Source organism: Leopardus geoffroyi, chromosome B3 (genome assembly GCF_018350155.1).
Source record: "Leopardus geoffroyi isolate Oge1 chromosome B3, O.geoffroyi_Oge1_pat1.0, whole genome shotgun sequence".
Taxonomy (NCBI): domain Eukaryota; kingdom Metazoa; phylum Chordata; class Mammalia; order Carnivora; family Felidae; genus Leopardus; species Leopardus geoffroyi.
In genome coordinates, this window is record NC_059337.1 from 110,767,379 (window position 1) to 110,786,231 (window position 18,853).

General features: G+C 40.9%; 1 protein-coding gene across 6 annotated transcripts in view; it reads right to left on the reverse strand.

Annotated features, from left to right (window-relative positions):
* Positions 1-5,051: 5,051 nt before the first annotated feature.
* Positions 5,052-18,853, reverse strand: part of LOC123583983 (coiled-coil domain-containing protein 170-like) — a 50,325-nt gene continuing 36,523 nt past the window's right edge. For 5 of the 6 annotated variants that reach the window (XM_045451218.1, XM_045451220.1, XM_045451221.1 and 2 more), the window contains 4 exons: positions 16,201-16,401; positions 9,675-9,902; positions 8,169-8,384; positions 5,052-5,331 (listed from right to left, as the gene is read on the reverse strand). In XM_045451218.1, the coding sequence (XP_045307174.1) occupies positions 5,170-5,331; positions 8,169-8,384; positions 9,675-9,902; positions 16,201-16,401 (807 nt within the window). In that variant the 3' untranslated portion in view covers positions 5,052-5,169. The other variant, XM_045451225.1, reaches the window with a different exon arrangement.

Below are 18,853 nucleotides of genomic sequence, written 5' to 3' on the forward strand. Positions count from 1 at the left end.
AAATGTCTTTTTGTGGAATCTATTACGCATTTCTACTAGGTAGGTATATATGTAGGAGTAGAATTGCCTGTTTAAAGCCATGCATGTATTCAGTTTGGGTACATGTGAACTATGGTAGGCAGAATAATGGCTCCCCCAAAATGTCTATGTCCTGATCCCTGGAATCTGTATTTTGGGCTACCTGGCAAAAGGAAATTAAGGTTGCTCATCAGCTGACTTTAAAATAATTATTTTGGATTGTCCAGGTGTGGCCAGTGTAATCACAAGAGTACTTAAAAGGGGAGGAGGGAAACAGGACGGAGAGAACTAGAGAAATGGTAGTGTGAGGAAGGCTGGGAGGGCCTGATGTCCCTGGTTTTGAAGGTGAAAAGTGGCGGCAATGAGCCAAGAGGGTGTGCATCTTCTAGAACTTGGGGAAGGCAAGGAAATATATTTTCTCCTCTCCAGAAGTGACATGTAGCCCTGCCAACACCTGATGAGACTTCCAGAAATGTAGGATAATAAATATTGTTCCAGCCACAAAGTTTGGACAATTTGTTACAGCAGCAACAGGAAACAAATACACTGCCACAACTGCTTCCCAAAGTAGTTTTGTCAATTCGTAGACTTAGGGCTCTTTGAAAAAATATCCAGCCTTCAGCCCTATACCTCTCTAACCAAACTGGTATCTCATGATGGTCGGGGGTGGGGGTGTGGGGAGGTGGGCGGGGGCGGCGCAGTGGTAATTAAATTCATTAGATGATTCTGATACATTCTGAAGTTGAGAACTACTTATCTGAAGCCTTAAAGCTAAACCCAGTTCTCATCATTGAAGAATGTGGTAGTGATTTGACCACAGGATTGAAAGCAGTTCTCATAAAGACAGTTCCGGATGCTAGAAGGGTCCTTCTCCCTTGTCTACTCAAGAATTAGCATAGCTAGGGGCGCCTGGGTGGCGCAGTCGGTTGAGCGTCCGACTTCAGCCAGGTCACGATCTCGCGGTCCGTGAGTTCGAGCCCCGCGTCAGGCTCTGGGCTGATGGCTCAGAGCCTGGAGCCTGTTTCCGATTCTGTGTCTCCCTCTCTCTCTGCCCCTCCCCCGTTCATGCTCTGTCTCTTTCTGTCCCCAAAAAAATAAATAAACGTTGAAAAAAAAAATTAAAAGAAAAAAAAAAAAGAATTAGCATAGCTAAAAAGAAAAAAAAAAAAAAGAATTAGCATAGCCAGGGGCCACAGGGGGCCACTGGAGTCCATGGCTGATGCACAGAAGCCCAGCGGGTCTACTAAAGGGAAGCCTTTTAAGCTCCTAGGAATGTTAGATGTCAAAAACATTTCCTGTGCACAGGATCTGATTATCACCAAGTTCATTGGGATCTCTTGTGGCTGGACATTTCTTGTTAACTACTAGAATTAGAAGATCATGTGATGTTGGAGTAGGACTCATCTTCATGCCTTTCGGATGCTGGTTCCATTGTAGGTATAATTATGTAAAGCTAAGGATCCAGGAAAGAATTGCCAGAGAAGGAATTAAAAATATGATTTTTCCTGAAAGTACCCACCATGTTCCTGAAATGAAACAAACCAATGACAACAGCAGCAAGTAAGCGATGTTAAGCACAGAAAGCCCTAATGCAGCTCACTGAAGTCAGTGTGAACAAAGCTGAGGTCAACCAGGGGCATGTGGGTGGCTCAGTTGATTGTCTGACTTCATGCTCAAGGGGTGATCTCACGGTTTGTGAGTGTGAGTTCGAGCCCCACGTCAAGTTTGCTGCTGTCAGCCCAGAGTCCGCCTTGGACCCTCTGTCCCCCCCTCTCTCTGCCCCTCCTCCACTTGCTCGCTGTCTCTCTCTCAAAAATAAGTAATAAACCTTAAAAAAAAAAAAGCTGAGGTCAACTATATCAAACATCATATGTACCATATAGGCTTTCAATCAAGTATGTGTAAGTTAAAAAAAAGATTAATATAGCTAACCTTTTACACTGCTCCATGGCTGAACAATCAGTTACTACTGACACAATTCATAAAGCAGCATTAAGGCTAAGGCCTCTTTGTATTTACAGAAGATCTTTCTTTAATGTGTTTATAAAGTGGCTCTTTCAGAAACTGCCACACCTTGGCACCTTTATTTTCATGGAAATCGTGACCTTAGGCACTGGTAGTATTCACAATTCCTCAGAAAAGGGGAGCTCTGGGCAGCAGGGGATACAGTCCCCCCAGCCCTGTTTGCTGAAGCTGCAGCAGGTGCTGACCTTGGGCCATGGCCCTGGGGGGATCCTGAACAAGAAGGTGGTTCTTACAGCTTCAGCAGGTTGGGCTGCGGGTGGAAGCTCTGGACAGAGCATCCCCGCCTTTCCTGTTTTGCCAGGGCCCAAGGTAATCTTGAGAGGAAAGCTAAGTGAGCTGCTTGTATTGCAGTCAGAAGCCTGGAGTCAACTTCCCAGGCAGTGATTCCACCAACTACTGGCCCCTGCTTGGCATCAAATTTATGTGTCCTGAGAAGCCTCGGGCAGTTTCCATCACAACGATATGATATCAAAAGGAATGAAGAGTGATCCAATATTGAAACTATGAAACTACTTGGAGCTGATAGTTCAAGTATTTTCCTGGCAAATGTCATGTATCACTGTTTTCCCTTAAAATTTGAAGTATTCTGGGGTGCCTGGGTGGTTCAGTTGGTTGAGTGTCCAACTCTTTTTTTTTTTATTAACTGTTTCAAATGTTTCATTTATTTTTGAGAGAGACAGAGCATGATGGGGGGAAGGGGGGCAGAGAGAGAGGGAGACAGAATCCGAAACAGGCTCCAGGCTCTGAGCTGTCAGCACAGAGCCCGACGTGGCGCTCAAACTCGTGAACCATGAGATCATGACCTGAACTGAAGACGGACGCTTAACCGACTGAGCCACCCAGGTGCCCCTGAGTGTCCAACTCTTGATTTGGGCTCAAGTCATGATCCCAGGATCATGGGATCAAGTGGAGCCTGCTTAAGATTCTCCGTCCTTCTCTCTCTCTCTCTTCTTCTGCCCCTTCTCCTGCTTGCAGACTCTTTCTCTCTCTAAAATAAAAAAAAAAAAAATTAAAAAAACATTCTTTTTAATGTTTATTCATTTTTTGAAAGACAGAGAGAAACAGAGCACAAGCAGGGGTGGGGCGAAGAGAGAGGGGGACACAGAATCCGAAGCAGACCCCAGGCTCTGAGCTGTCAGCACAGAGCCCGATGCAGGGCTCGAACTCACGAACCCCAAGGTGATGACCAGAGCTGAAGTTGGATGCTCAGCCGAATGAGCCACCCAGGCGCCCCTTAAAAAAATTTTTTTTTAATTGAAATATGCTATGGCATGCTATGATCCCTGCAGTACACCAGAGTGTCCTGTCACACAACGTGAGAACCACAGCCATGACCATTTAGAAACTGAGCAATTCTCATTTTGTCCTGAAAGGGTGGGCCTACCAACTCCATCTTGTTCTGTGTCCTTCACCTTGACCACGCCTCCTCCCCTTGAGTAACCTCCTGCTCACCCTTTCAAACTTCCCGATCAAAACACGCCTCCCGGCGACCTGCGTAACAGGACCCCGACCCTTCCCCAGCCAATTGGCTGAGGCCACAGCCATTACCTCACCAACTGCCCCTAGGCCCCAATAAAACCTTTGTCCTTTTGAAACTCTCTCTCCGGCTTCTCACCGCTGCGTCGGTGCAGGTAGGGGATAGAGCTCGAGCTAGCTCGAATAAAGGCTCTTTTGCTTTTGCATCGGACTGGGCTCCCTAGTTGTCTTTGGGGATCACAAATTCTGGGCATAACAGTCCTTGATTGAGTATTCAAGATAATCATTTTCTCCAAAGAACAACCTCTCTAAGCTCCAGTATAACCTGACTCCTTCCACCTTGAAGATTCTTCTAAAACTAAGCTCCACAGGAGATATTTTTAGATGACCACAGCAGATACTGAGGGTCCAGATTCTGACTTGTTCCTATGGAGGACATTTTGGATAAGTCTAAAACTACCTTGGAAGAGGAACAGTTTCCTATTTTAAATGAAATAAATAATAAATTATAATAACTGTTTGTTTATTTATTTATTTTGAGAGAGAGAGAGAGAGAGAGAGGGTGTAAGTAAGCAAGGGGCAGAGACAGAGAGGGAGAGAGATTGAGATTGAGAAGCAGCCTCACCCAATTTGGGGCTCCTGCTCACCCAGTGTGGGACTCGAATTCACAAAGCATGAGATCATGACCTGAGCCAAGTCAGATGCTGAACACTGAGCCATCAAGGCACCCTCATTTTATTTCCGGGATAGCCCACACGCATGTGTGTGCATGAGCAGGGGAGGTACAGAGAGAGGAAGAGAGAGAACCCAAGCAGGCTCCATGCTCAGAGCAGAGCCCAACATGGGGCCTGATGCCATGACCCTGGGATCATGACCTGAGCTGAAATCAAGAGTTAGATATTCAACTGACTGAGCCACTCAGCACCCCAAGAAATTATAATTGTTTAAAATGTAGCCATTAACTTCAGGGTGCCTGGGTGGCTCAGTCAGTTATGTGTCTGGCTCGAATTCGATTTCGGCTCAGGTCATGATCTCAGTTTGTGACGTCAAGCTCTGCATGGGGCTCCACAGTGGCAGTGCGGAGCCTTCTTGGGATTCTCACTCTCCCTCCCTCTCTGCCCCTCCCCTACTTGATCTCTCTCTCTCTCTCTCTCTCAAAATAAATTAACTTTTTAAAAAGCCTTTAAAAAGTAAGTATTCTTAATTACTTTTTTGCCACTCAACGTTTCGTATCTGGTTTTCACACTCTCAGTTAATCAAATAGATAAGACAGATTCAAAGTATAGAACACAACTGTACCTGGATTTGTAGGCAGGTATACCCAGGAAATTGTTCACTCTAGAAATAAATAGGCTGTTAACTATAAATATAAATATTACAACTAAGAACACAAGTCCTGATTAATACCCTGCTTAAAATACAATTAATAATAAATATAATTAGATATTGTATATTGCAAGTAACAATCTAGACTAGACCATAAATAAATGTGTAGAACATGACAATGACAAAGAAAAGTTAAATGCCAAATATCAAAGGTGAGAAATTCCCAGTGCATTTTATTCATAACATAGCTGCATTCAAGATGCTACAGGAGATGCCCGTATCTACTGAGTTCTTGTCGGGAGTAATGAAAAAGACAGAACTTTTTTATTCATTATCCTGTCCAGTCTCAGAATGAGAAGCAACCTTTGATTTGTCAGATGCTTTATAATCTTGTATAATAAGCCTTAGGTGATTGATGATTTCCTTGTCTGCTGTTCTCATGTTAAATCCCAACATCTTCATAATAGTTTCTCGAAAATCAGTCAGCTACAAAAAACCACCAAAAACATCAAGTCATACCATTAGTTTCAGTCACCTACATATTATGTACAATAAAATCGGTATCAAAGGGGCGCCTGGGTGGCGCAGTCGGTTAAGCGTCCGACTTCAGCCAGGTCACGATCTCGCGGTCCGTGAGTTCGAGCCCCGCGTCGGGCTCTGGGCTGATGGCTCAGAGCCTGGAGCCTGTTTCCGACTCTGTGTCTCCCTCTCTCTGCCCCTCCCCCGTTCATGCTCTGTCTCTCTCTGTCCCAAAAATAAATAAACGTTGAAAAAAAAAAATTAAAAAAAAAAATCGGTATCAGAAATGTAGTCTTATTAAACATTTCTCTATGAAATGTAACATTCTACATTCAAATTGTATTTTTAAGATAGAAAAATGGTCTCCTTTGTAGTGCCTGGGTGGCTCAGTGCGTTAAGCGTCCAACTTTGGCACAGGTCATGATCTTATGGTTTATGAGTTCAAGCCCCACATGGGGCTCTCCCACTCTCAGCACGGAGCCCACTTTGGATCCTCTGTCTCCTTCTCTCTCTGCTCCTCTTCTGCTCTCTCTCTCTCAAAAATAAATAAAAACATTTAAAAAAGAAAGAAAGAAAAGTGGTCTCTTCTATTACAAGAACTCTTTATTTAAAATGTCCTTTTCATTTTAAGATTTTTCTTTTTAAGTCTTTTTCACCCCCAGCACAGAGCCCAACATGGGCCTTGAACTCATGACTCTGAGATCAAGAGTTGGATGCTTTACCGACTAAGCCACCCAAGCGCTCCTAAGGTTTTATTTTTACACTTTATAGACTAAACCTAATTTTATTGCTGCTTTTCATCTCTAAGGTAATTCCTTTTTTGATTTCAGACTTGTTGTATGGTAATAGCAGTCCCCGAAATCCATCTGTCTCCACCCCTCCTCCCTTATAAGGAAAGCAGCTCTAATCACCCATAAATCATGAGCCCAGGCTGAAGGATGCAGCTGGCCTCCAGGGGCGGCCCAGAAATAGGACAATGCATAAATGAGGAAATACTGAGAAGTCCAAGACCTAGTGGGTCAGAACCCTGGCAAGTGAGAGGGAAAAGAGAGGGCCTTGGAAACACATTAGCCGAAATGGGCAGTTGTAAAGGACAAGGTTTCTGAGGGGAGAAAGAGATACTTGGAAGGGTAAGGTGTTCCTTGGAGGTTTAGAGATAAAGGAAAAGAGAAAAGCAAACAGTGGGAAATGAGTGATTTCTATAAACAAGAGTGTACTGCAGAATCAGACATCACATAAACCCCCCCCCCCCACCTCAACGTAAAAGACTTGAGGTGGTAAACTTTAGAAACTGCACTTACTGTACCAACACAAGAGGGTAGTATTGAGTTAAGAAACTAAGTAAGTAAACCCTGCCCTGTAACTACGTAAAGTAGAAACACCTAAAATTGAGGGGGCAGGACAATTAAAAGGATTTTAAAGCGAATAGATAAATGGCAAATAATATCCATCCAAATTTCTTTTTGTATTGAAAAATTTTTAACGTTTATTTATTTTTGAGAGACAGAGTGCCAGTGGGGTAGGGACAGAGAGAGAGGGAAACACAGAATCTGAAGCAGGCTCCAGGCTCCAAGTTGTCAGCACAGAGCCCGATGCGGGGCTCAAACCCACGAATCCGTGAGATCATGACCTGAGCCCAAGTCGGACGCTTAACCGACTGAGCCACCCAGGTGCCCCCATCCAAATTTCCTTAAGAAGAAAATAGCCTCCTCCAAACTAGTCAGGTGAATGAAAATCTGCCCTGACAACCCCCCACCCCCCCCCCACCCCCCCCCACCCCCCCCCCGTCAAAGAACTCCCATGAAGCAAAAGAAACATGTTTGACACAATACCCGGTATGGATTAAATATCAAACAAGGATTTGCAGACATGGGGTGGGGGGGGGGGGGGGTGGGGAACCTTTGTTTTGAATCAGAAATACAGTATTCAGAATACAAATGGACAAAAAAAGATATCCAAGATGTCTCATGGATAAGATGTGAGGTCAGGTTGAAGTCAGGCAAGAACAAGACAAAGTCATCTCAGAGATAAGGAGTAAGCTACAGAGTACCCAAAGTAGAAGAGATCTGACTGAAAATATAATAAGGAACATCGAGAAGAATAAAAACAAGAATATACATAAACAGAAGTTTAAAAAGAGAAAAAGCCAAATAATATCATGATTTTGTGTTTTAAGAATTTCTTAAGGTAATCTCTAAAGTTACATGTTTTGTAAGAACTAATAATGGACAGGCGGCATATGACCTCACAATAGCCCAAAATTACCAGTTAGCCTTTAAAAAATTCTCCGAAAACATGTGCTCTGTAAATGCAGTGGAAATCTAAGCAAATTTAGAAGCACGACCCTCTTTTCCTAAAAGTGACTCAGCCCCAGACACGTGGGTTCCCCTGAACTCCCAATCTCTCACATCGTTTTCCTCCTTGTCACCGGTTAATCGGAGGATGTGTATGCAAACCTAATGTAAGATAATCATATATCCCCTCCTTTGCCACGGAGGATTTACCAGGAATAGGCATTTGATCTAAGCTGGGCTTATAAGACACTTTCTTGGGATTCTCTCTCCTGTCACAGAATCTCTAAATATCAAGCAAGCTGACATACATGGCGAAGCCAAGCAGAGATGGTGAAAAGAGCTGTATGAGGCTCCAGGCGCTGATCCTGGGGCCCTCTCAGAGGTCTGGCTGTTTAACTCACCTTTGATTCCATAAGCCAACAACGTCCTTTTTGTCTGGCTTAGAGTCTAAGTTGAGATGGGTGTTGATCACTTCCACTTAAAGAATCTTAATAAAGTAATAAAACAAACCTCTTGTTGTCCTGATACTTTATCAAGCGTGCTCTTTGCTGTGTAGCGCTCAGGACTGACGGCTTCTAACGTCTGATGGACTTTCTCTTTGTCTCCTCTTTCCTCTGTCTTGGCAGAGTCTGATGTAGTTTTCAAGTTGTCTGTTTTCATAACTGTCTTCCCTTGCATTAGTTCAGCTTTTGTTAAAGATTGCCTGAGCTTTTCAATTGTTTTGTCCTGTGAGGGTATAAGGTTGGGGGAAGGGAGATGGCTGTGATTAGATCTTTTCTAAATAATAGACAAGATGCATGGTATAACCCATGCTTCTTTTCCTTCTTCTTCTTCTTGTTTTTTTTTTTTTTTGACCTGATATACGGAAAAGAAAGAAAATTCCATAATTTATGAATTAAGAGAACATTTCTTCACCATTAAACTCATCAATAACCAACAGTCACTGAGCACCTGTATCAATTAGACACTTGGGATTTAAAGACGTTTAACGAGTATTCCATGCCTTCAAAAGTCTTACAGCCTCTGCTAGCCAAATTCAGAAATACAGACAATAACTGGCTTTGCAGTAAGATAAATATTGTGATAGAATGGGGAAAAAAAACACATTGATCCATAAGTATTTAGTGCACCTTTGGTTTAAGGAATCAAATGTATGCTTGAAATAGTACAGCAAAGCTTGGTATGGAGAAGATCCAAAGAGGAGCCCCCAAAATGAGTAAAACTTTTAACTATTACCCCAATAAGAAAGACCAAAATAAAACTTAAAAAGCAAGGGTTCTGGGGCACCTGGGTGGCTCAGTCAGTTAAGCGGCCGACTTCGGCTCAGGTCATGATCTCTCGGTCCGTGAGTTCAAGTCCCGCATCGGGCTCTGTGCTGACAGCTCAGAGCCTGGAGCCTGCTTCAGATTCTGTGTCTCCCTCTCTCTGACCCTTCCCTGTTCATGCTGTGTCTCTCCCTTTCTCAAAAATAAATAAACGTTAAAAAAATAATAATAAAAATAAATAAATAAAAAAAAAGCAAGGGTTCTAGAATCCCAACATTTAGAATACCAGTTACCTTTGAGAAGTAGGGAAGAGAATACATGATGGCTTCAGTGGAGTTGATAATGCTCTTGTTCTTTAAATTTTTTTTAATGTTTATTCATTTTTGAAAGACAGAGAGAGAGAGAGCACCAGCAGGGGTGGGCAGAGAGAGAGGGAGACACAAAATCTGAAACAGGCTCCAGGCTCTGAGCTGTCAGCACAGAGCCTGATGCAGGGCTCGAACTCACCAACCGCGAGATCATGACCTGAGCTGAAGTTGGATGCTCAACCGACTGAGCCACCCAGGCTCCCCGATAATGCTCTCGTTCTTAAGATAAATGGTAGATTTGCATGCATCTAATTTTATTATCCAATATATATTCTTATGTGTGTATATAAGAATGCTTTTTAATTCAATGAGAAACATGCAGCTAAAATAGTAACAAGACCAAAGCTTAAGTGAATCTTTGAAAGCTCACTTCCTTTACTTACCTTAAGGACGTTTACTCTTGTCAGTTGAGTTTTCATACTTTTATTTGACAATTTCAAATCACTCAGCTGTTTCTGAAGTTTCTGAATTTTCTCTTCTAATCTTTGAGTTGTAGCATTCTGCAAATTCTGCTGAATATTCAATAGTGTTTGTTGCTCATTGTCTTTCTCTAGCTGTTTGGATATCTTGCCATGTTCTGCTATCCATGAATTCTTAATCCCAGAGTTTTCCTTTGCAAAAATCAACAGTATTGAAATAAAGAAGTTGTGCTTTAAGGTGGTGTTCCACACTAGCATACCACATCTACTCTAGTCTAATAAACTGCAGACAGTAATACTTATATAAGTAAATTTTTTTCACCATAAATATGCATTATTAAAATAATCTGGAAAATAAAGTATGACAATAAAAGGGGTGGCTCAGTGCTAACAAGGGCACAGGTAAGTTGACAATTTCATAAACATCGGAGGGTAACAGAAGAGATCAGCTTTCAAGGAATGTATTATAAGGAAATATTTAGTAAAGATTCATACGCAAATATATTCTTTACATTGTTTATAACACAAAAAAGTAGTAACAGTGCAAATGCCAAAAAATTACATATTATTGATTATACATTCCCTAGAAGTCAAGCTTCAAAAATATTTACTAAAAGAAAATATTAATGTTACAACTAAATGAAGGAAGGAGGATTAAGAAAAACTCTGCCTACCAATTATGTTAACATAGGTATACAAAAATATTCTTTTTAAGTATTTATTTGTTTATTTTGAGAGAGACAGACAGAGCATGAGTGGGGAAGGGGCAGCGAGCAAGAGAGAGAGAGAGAATCCCAGGTAGGCTCCATGCTGTCAGCTCAGAACCAGACCTGGGGCTCAATCTCATGAATTGCAAGATCATGACCTGAGCCAAAACCAAGAACCAGATGCTTAACCGACTGAACCACTCAGGTGCCCCTCTATGGAAAAATATTAGAATTATACCTATATTTTAACACTTTATCTTACAGTGCTAGGATTACTGTGATTTTAATTATATTCTTTCTAATAATCTATACTTTATAAAATTAGTACCAGAAAAAAAGAGAGGATAAAAATTGAATAAAAATACCATATATTTTCACTACATATAAATCAAAAGATAATAACGTTTGTATTAAAAAAAAAAACCTGACTGTTCTTTGGAAGAATAAAATAGATGCCCCAAGCAAGCCTGGTTAAAGAGAAAAGAGAGAAAGTAAAAAATACATAATATTAGGAAGGAAAAACATACAGAATGCATAGATACAGAAAATATGAAAATAATTCTACACTTGATCTTAGCCAAAAGGCTGAGAGGCGATTATATGAAAATAATTCTAAAAGAATATTTTATAATTCAGTGGCAAAAAGTTGAAAATCTAAAAGAAATACATTATTTTCTAGAAAACAATAATATGCAATCATGACCAGAAAACAAAAAACCCTAGTAAAGGGGCACCTGGGTGGCTCAGTCAGTTAAGTATCCGACTCTTGGTTTCAACTCAGGTCATGATCTCATGGTTCATGGGTTTGAGCCCTGTGTCAGTCTCCACGTTGAAAGTGCAGAGCCTGCCTGGAATTCTCTCTCTCCCTCTCTCTGCCCCTGCCCCTCAGAATAAATAAGTAAATAAGCAAATAAATAAATAAAATGAATTATACTTGGAGAATTTGGCACACTTTTTCAGAATCAAGGAAAAAAAATCAAAGATACTGACAATTTGAACCATATGAATTATATGAGCATTAACTATCTATGGAACTTTATGTCCAACAAACAGAGAACACATTCCTTACAAGCACGCGTGGAACAGTTACCAAAATCAATCCAGTATTAAGCCATGTAAGAAGTCTCAATAAATTCTCAAGGATCAGGTACTTCCAGCATGTTGTAATAAAAGACAAAAATCTTAAATCCCATGCATCTGGAAACCTAAAAATGTATTACTATGTTTAAAATGAAAAATAAGGAAAACAGTCCATGTCAATATTTGTGGCACAAAGCTAAAGTACCTCTTGACAGGAAAATTATAGTTTAAGCACATTTATCAGGATGTTTGAAAGGTTAAACATAAAGCAGGTGCTCTTATTCCTTCTCTTCTTATTCTTCCTTTCCTTTCTTTTCCTCTCTGGACAATACAGTCCTCATGCTGGTAGATGGGCAGGACAAGGTAGGCGCCAGAATGAGAAGAGAAAAGCTGCGACCCAAGCGGGCTGACAGAAGTGGACACAGAGATGGGCTGCCCTGCAGAGGGGCTCAGAGCCTGACCAGGGTGAAAGGAGAGCCCGGGTGGAGAGGTGACCTGCCGTGGAGGGTAACAGCCCGAGCAGGGTGAGGAAGGCATGCACACGGTTTTGGAAATTAACAAGAAGAGACAGGAACCCAAATAGGCAAATGGGTGAAGGAAACATCCAGGCCAAGACTAAAAAGCCAAAAGACTAAAAAAGATAAAAGAAATGCTCCAACTCACTAATTAGAGAAATGCAAATTAAATTAACAACACTTTATACCCCCCCCCCCAAAATAGGAAAATTTAGAAAGCTGGTTAATGCCACGAAATGACAAGAATGTGGAGATTCAAGAGCCCTCGTGTATCTCTGGTGGGACTATTGTTCTGTGAAAGTCGACTGGCAGTACTTAATCAAATTAAGTGTCCATCTACCCAATGAACCACCAATTCCAATCTTGAGCAAACACCCCTAAGAAACTCTCTCACAGATCCTTAAGGCGACTTGTACAAGGACGTTGGTAGCAGTATTTGTGGTGGCAGAAAGACAGAGGTAACTGGGGTACTCATCACTGAGGAGTGGACAGGCAAATCATGGCCCATGTGCACACTGTAGAATTCCATGCAGTAGACACAAGCAATGAACTATGTGGATCTTAAAAATATAAAGCTGAGGGCACCTGGGTAGCTCAGTCATTTAAGCATCCAACTCTTGATTTCGGCTCAGGTCATGATCTCATGGTTTGTGAGATCGAGCCCTGGGTCACCCTCTGTATTGAAAGCACAGAGCCTGTTTGGGATTCTCTCTCTCTCTCTCTCTCTCTCTCTCTCTCAATATAAATATTTAAAAAAAATATATAATGCTGAGTAATAGAATGAGATTTTACCACAGTACTATTTATGCAGTTAAAATACACATATAAGGGGCACCTGGGTGGCGCAGTCGGTTAAGCGTCCGACTTCAGCCAGGTCACGATCTCGCGGCCCGTGAGTTCGAGCCCCACGTCGGGCTCTGGGCTGACGGCTCAGAGCCTGGAGTCTGTTTCCGATTCTGTGTCTCCCTCTCTCTCTGCCCCTCCCCCGTTCATGCTCTGTCTCTCTCTGTCCCAAAAATAAATAAACGTTGAAAAAAAAAAAAACTTAAAAAAAAAATACACATATAAAAGTATAATTTAATGGGAATGCAAGCTGGTGTAGCCACTCTGGAAAACAGTATGAAGGTTCCTCAAAAAACTAAAAATACAACTATCCTACGACCCAGCAATTGCACTACTAGGTATTTATCCAAGGGATACAGGTGTACTATATATATATTGGAGTATTATATATTGGAGTATATATATTGGGGTATATATATATATTGGAGAATATATATATATATATATATATATATATATATATATTGGAGTATTGGAGTATATATATATTGGAGTATTGGAGTATACAGGTATGCTATATATATATATATATATATATATATATATAGGAGTATTACTCAGCAATCAAAAAGAATGAAATCTTGCCATTTGCAACTACGTGGATGGAACTGGAGGGTATTATGCTAAGTAAAATTAGTCAGTCAGAGAAAGACAAATATCATACGACTTCACTTATATGAGGACTTTAAGAGACAAAACAGATGAACATAAGGGAAGGGAAACAAAAATAATATAAAAACAGGGAGGTGGGACAAAGCATAAGAGACTCATAAATACGGAGAACAAACAGAGGGTTACTGGAGGGGGTGTGGGAGGGGGAATGGGCTAAATGGGTAAGGGGCACTAAGGAATCTAGTCCTGAAATCATTGTTGCACTATATACTAACTAATTTGGATATAAATTTTAAAAAATAAAATTAAATAAGTAAGTAAATAAATAAATTAAACAAATAATAAAATAAAAGTTTATTTAAAAGAACATATACAGGGGCGCCTGGGTGGCGCAGTCGGTTAAGCGTCCGACTTCAGCCAGGTCACGATCTCGCGGTCCGTGAGTTCGAGCCCCGCGTCGGGCTCTGGGCTGATGGCTCAGAGCCTGGAGCCTGCTTCCGATTCTGTGTCTCCCTCTCTCTCTGCCCCTACCCCGTTCATGCTCTGTCTCTCTCTGTCCCAAAAATAAATAAACATTGGAAAAAAAAAATTTAAAAGAACATATACAAATGACCCTTGAACAACATGGGTTTGAACTGTGTGAGTCTACTTACATGCAAATTTTTTATCAACAGTACTCTCTCATGGTACGATGTATTCTCTCTTATGACTTTTTTTTAACATTTTCTTTTCTCTAGCTTACTTTATCATAAGAATACCATATACATAAATATGGCATACAAAATATGTGTTAATTGACTCTTTATGTAATCAGCAAGGCTTCTGGTCAACAGTAGGCTATTAGTAGTTAAGTTCTGAGGTAATCAAAAATTATACATGGGACCTTTCAACTACATGGGGAAGGTGTCAGCACCCCTAACCCCCACATTGTATAGACAAAAAGATACACATTAAACACATTAGATTGATCTCTTTTGGAAGAGGGAATGGGAAAATAGACTTAAAAGGAGTAAATAAATAAGAGAAAGCTCTTCCATGGCCCAAGATAGTGTGTTATGAACCATAGAGTTTGATTAACTCAACCTTCTGCATATGAGGTCCAAACTGTGAGGAGTAGGGAAGCAAAGGAATACAAGAAGCCAACAAACAAACAAACAAACAAAAAACAAGGTGCTCAGCCTTACTAGTAATCAGGTAAATGTTATAACTATACTATTTTAACCCAACTCTCTCTCTCTCAAAGAATGACATCATCCAATGCTGGTTAGGCTGTGAAGAAGAAGCAGGCACTCAGGCATTTCTATTTGGAAAGTGAAACTCTTGCTTTTTGGAAGGTAGTATTTTGGCAGTGGCTATTAAAATTTTAAATACTCATACACTGTGATCCTATAATTTCATATCTAGAACTCAATCGCCTAGGGGGAGAAAGCACCAATGTGGAAAGACATATGTATAAATATATTTATTGCTACATTATTTGTAATGGCATAAAAGGTGGAAATAATTTAGTAGTCCATCAGTAGGGAACTAATCAAATAAATAAGTTATATATACTCTGTGGAATACTATGCAGCTATTAAAGGAATGAGTTAAATCCATTCTTTTAACCTAAGGAAAAACCATGAGGTACTTACTTTTTACTGTGTAAGAACAGTATTTCACTAGCATAGTCCCAGTTTTTTTTTTTCCAGTTTATTTATTTTGAAAGAGAGAGAGGGTGCAAGCAGGGGAAGGACAGAGAGAGGGAGAGAATCCCACGTATTGTCAGCACAGAGCCCGACGCAGGGCTTGAGATGGTGACCTGAGTCGCAACCAAGAATCAGATGCTTAACCTACTGAGCCACCCAGGTGCCCCCACACAGTCCCAGTTTGATAAAAAGTACCTACATACATGTACTTGACTATTTCCATAACCATGGCAATAGTTGTAGAAGATATATATACTGCTGTTTACTGGGGTAAAATAGGCAGAAAGAAGGTTGGGGGAAATTATTATTGTTTTCTTAAAAACTTTTCACTTGGTTTCAAGAGTTATAGAAAGCATGTGTTAATTGAATATTCTTAAAATTTAATATAGCATTTTACGGGTGCCTGGGTGGCTCAGTCAGTTGAACATCTGACTCCTGATTTTGGCTCAGATCATGATCTCACAGTTTGTGTCGGGACACTGACAGTTCGTGTCTTGACATTCTGGGGAACACAGTGCCTGATGCTCCACTTGTCCCGTCATTCCTTTGAGCTCCTTTCCTTCGAATCGGCTTTTTAAAGCACATTAAGAAATACATTAACAAATGCCCTCATAATAAATACCAAATGTGTGCATCTTAGAGAAATGAGAGATATGGAAAGAGGAGAGGATTTTTTTTAATGTTTATTTATTTTTGAGAGAGAGAGAGAGAGAGAGAGGGCGCAAGCAAGAGAGGGCCAGAGAGAGAGAGGGAGACCCAGAATCTGAAGCAGGCTCCAGGCTCTGAGCTGTCAGCACAGAGCCCGACACGAGGCTGGAACCCACGAACCACAAGACCATGACCTGAACTGAAGTCAGATGCCCAATCGATTAAGCTGCCCAGGCTTTCCAAGGAGAGGATTTTTGATAAAAACAGAAGGTTTAAAGGTTTGTAGCAAATTTTCCTCCCTTTTCTACTATTATCAACAGCTTTAAACGTTAGATGATACCATAAAATACGATCATTTTCATTGTCAAAGAAGTGCTTTATATATAGAAATTCTTACTTTTTTCCTGTTCAATTCTAATCTCTCTTGAAAAAAGTCATTAATAGCAGTGTTTCCTTCCATACGTTTCAAGGGTCTTTTTTGTTCCCTCTGCCTTTCTTCCATTTGGGAGAATTCTCCAGCGGCTTCTTCAGAGTGGCCACATAGCTGCTCCAGCCGTTTGGTGAGCATCTGGATTTCCTGCTGCCGACCTGCTGTCCTCTGTAGGGAGAAAAGGGTAGACAAAGCTCCCGACGGTCTGTGACCTCTATTTCAATTCAAAACTATGTGTGAGGTCTACTGACACTGACATTGTGCTGATATTACATTACAAAATAGGTGAATGGGGAAGACTTCTAAGATTTGACATGTAGGAGCTGGTTTTATTTTTTTTTTTAATTTTTTTTTTCAACGTTTATTTATTTTTTTGGGACAGAGAGAGACAGAGCATGAACGGGGGAGGGGCAGAGAGAGAGGGAGACAGAATCAGAAACAGGCTCCAGGCTCTGAGCCATCAGCCCAGAGCCTGACGAGGGGCTCGATCTCACGGACTGCGAGATTGTGACCTGGCTGAAGTCGGACGCTTAACCGACTGCACCACCCAGGTGCCCTAGAAGCTGGTTTTAGAAAAAGAAATTGAAAGGTGTGATATACAAAATCAGACATTTTAGTTAGCATTAAGAAATAAAATTGTGTAATGAATTTTAAGCAAAAAGTAAAAGAAAAAATTGGAATTCTCCAACAAACAGACTGAGGAGATTTTATTGACACACTGAATTTAAGCAGTATCTAACTTTGAATTTTAGGGCAAAAAGGCATGAAATTTTACTAAAATCATGTGGACGTGACAAGGAGATATATAGCCACTTAAACTTGCCGGTTCAATCTTTTGATAGACTCGGCCAGTATATTCAAACAAATGACTGACTTGACAATGTATTTTACCCCATTGACTGAACTGACCAGTATTTAGTCATGATGGACACATATATATCTTCACCATACCACTATTTTTTTTTTTAATTTTTATTTATTTTTGAGAGAGAGAGAGCAGGTGAGGGGCAGAGAAAGAGGGAGACACAAAATCCGAAGCAGGCTCCAGGCTCCGAGCTGTCAGCACAGAGCCTGACACAGGGCTTGAACCCACGAACTGCGAGATCATGACCTGAGAGGAAGTGGGACATTTGACCGACTGAGCCACCCAGGCACCCCACCATACCACTATCTTTAAGCTAGCATTCATTGACCTTCCACTGAACTGTAGTAAGCATTTATCATTTATTAATCCATTTAATCCTTACCACTCTGTGAGACAGGAACTGTGCCCTCCCAGCCCCCACCCCACCCCCCTCCACCAAATTTTACAAATGAAACCGAGGTACAGAGAGGATAAGGAACCGGCCCAAGAGCACACAGCTGGCAATGGCTGAGCTGGGATTCATACTGGGGCCCTCTACTTTTCACAAATACACTATACTACCTCTGCTGTAATAATGGACATCCTCTTCCCTTTTATATTGTAGTAATAAAAATGAAATCAAAATTAAAATTCAGAGCCACGGAATTTACTAAATCGGCTAATATAAAAAAAAAAAATCCACATGTTAAAGAAACAAATCTGAAAGGGTGGCTTGTCTGTCAATACACTTAACAGACTTCCAAGATTGCTCATTTGCACCAACTTCCTGAACCCTCTCTTTCACAGCTTCCTCCGTGGCTATAGGTGTGGGGACAGCACTGTTGCTCAGAAGAGTAGCCAACCGACTGAGGAATTTCTGACAGTAACATTGCGCAGTTTTTGTTTCCCAGCCGGAAGGATACAAAGGTCTGTCCAACTCATGTTTTTGTTTTTCCTTATGGATTGAATCTTGCTGACATTTATCTCAAATTTTCTTCCCATCTTTTGGTCCTTCAGAGTGAAAAATGTTGTCTGTCTCCAAGTGCTTGGTCAGGATAGCTTCCCCTATATCCTAAACGTGCCAACACACGTGAAACTTCCCATTTGGAATTTAATATGGAGACATTGACTTCCTTTTGTTTTCTTGAAATATATATATAGTCATAAGACAAGACTTCAGGAGAAAGGTCCTCCAAAGAAATAAAGAGTTATGGAGTCATAAGACAGACGAGGGCATGCTCAAAAGAGCAAACTGGAGTATCAAGAGGTATTAAAATGACTGTACAAAGAAATTGTTTTGAGAACACACGAAATTTAGCTTAGAGAAGCAGCTAACCAAATAGCCTCAGTTATGAAGTTAAACTCTTAATAGAAAATTCTGGGGGTACCTGGGTGGCTCAGTTGGTTAAGCATCTGACTCTTGGTTTCAGCTCAGGTCATGATCTCACAGTTTGTGGGTTCGAGCCCCGCAGTGGGCTCTGTGCTGACAGCTCAGAGCCTGGAGCTGCTTCAGATTCTGTGTCTCCCTCTTTCTCTGTCCCTACCCCACTCGTGCTCTGCCTCTCTCTCTCTCAAAAATAAATAATAAACATTAAAAATGTAAAACAAAAAAAAAGAGAAAATTCTGAGCTAATAAATGTAGAAGGAATGATAGAAATTTAAAAATCAGCATTTTCTATCTAATGAAATAACTGATTCAGGCAAGGACCGTCAATGAATGCTAAGACACTTAATGAAAAGTTGGGAGGGCAACAGATATTTCTACAAAGACTTCAT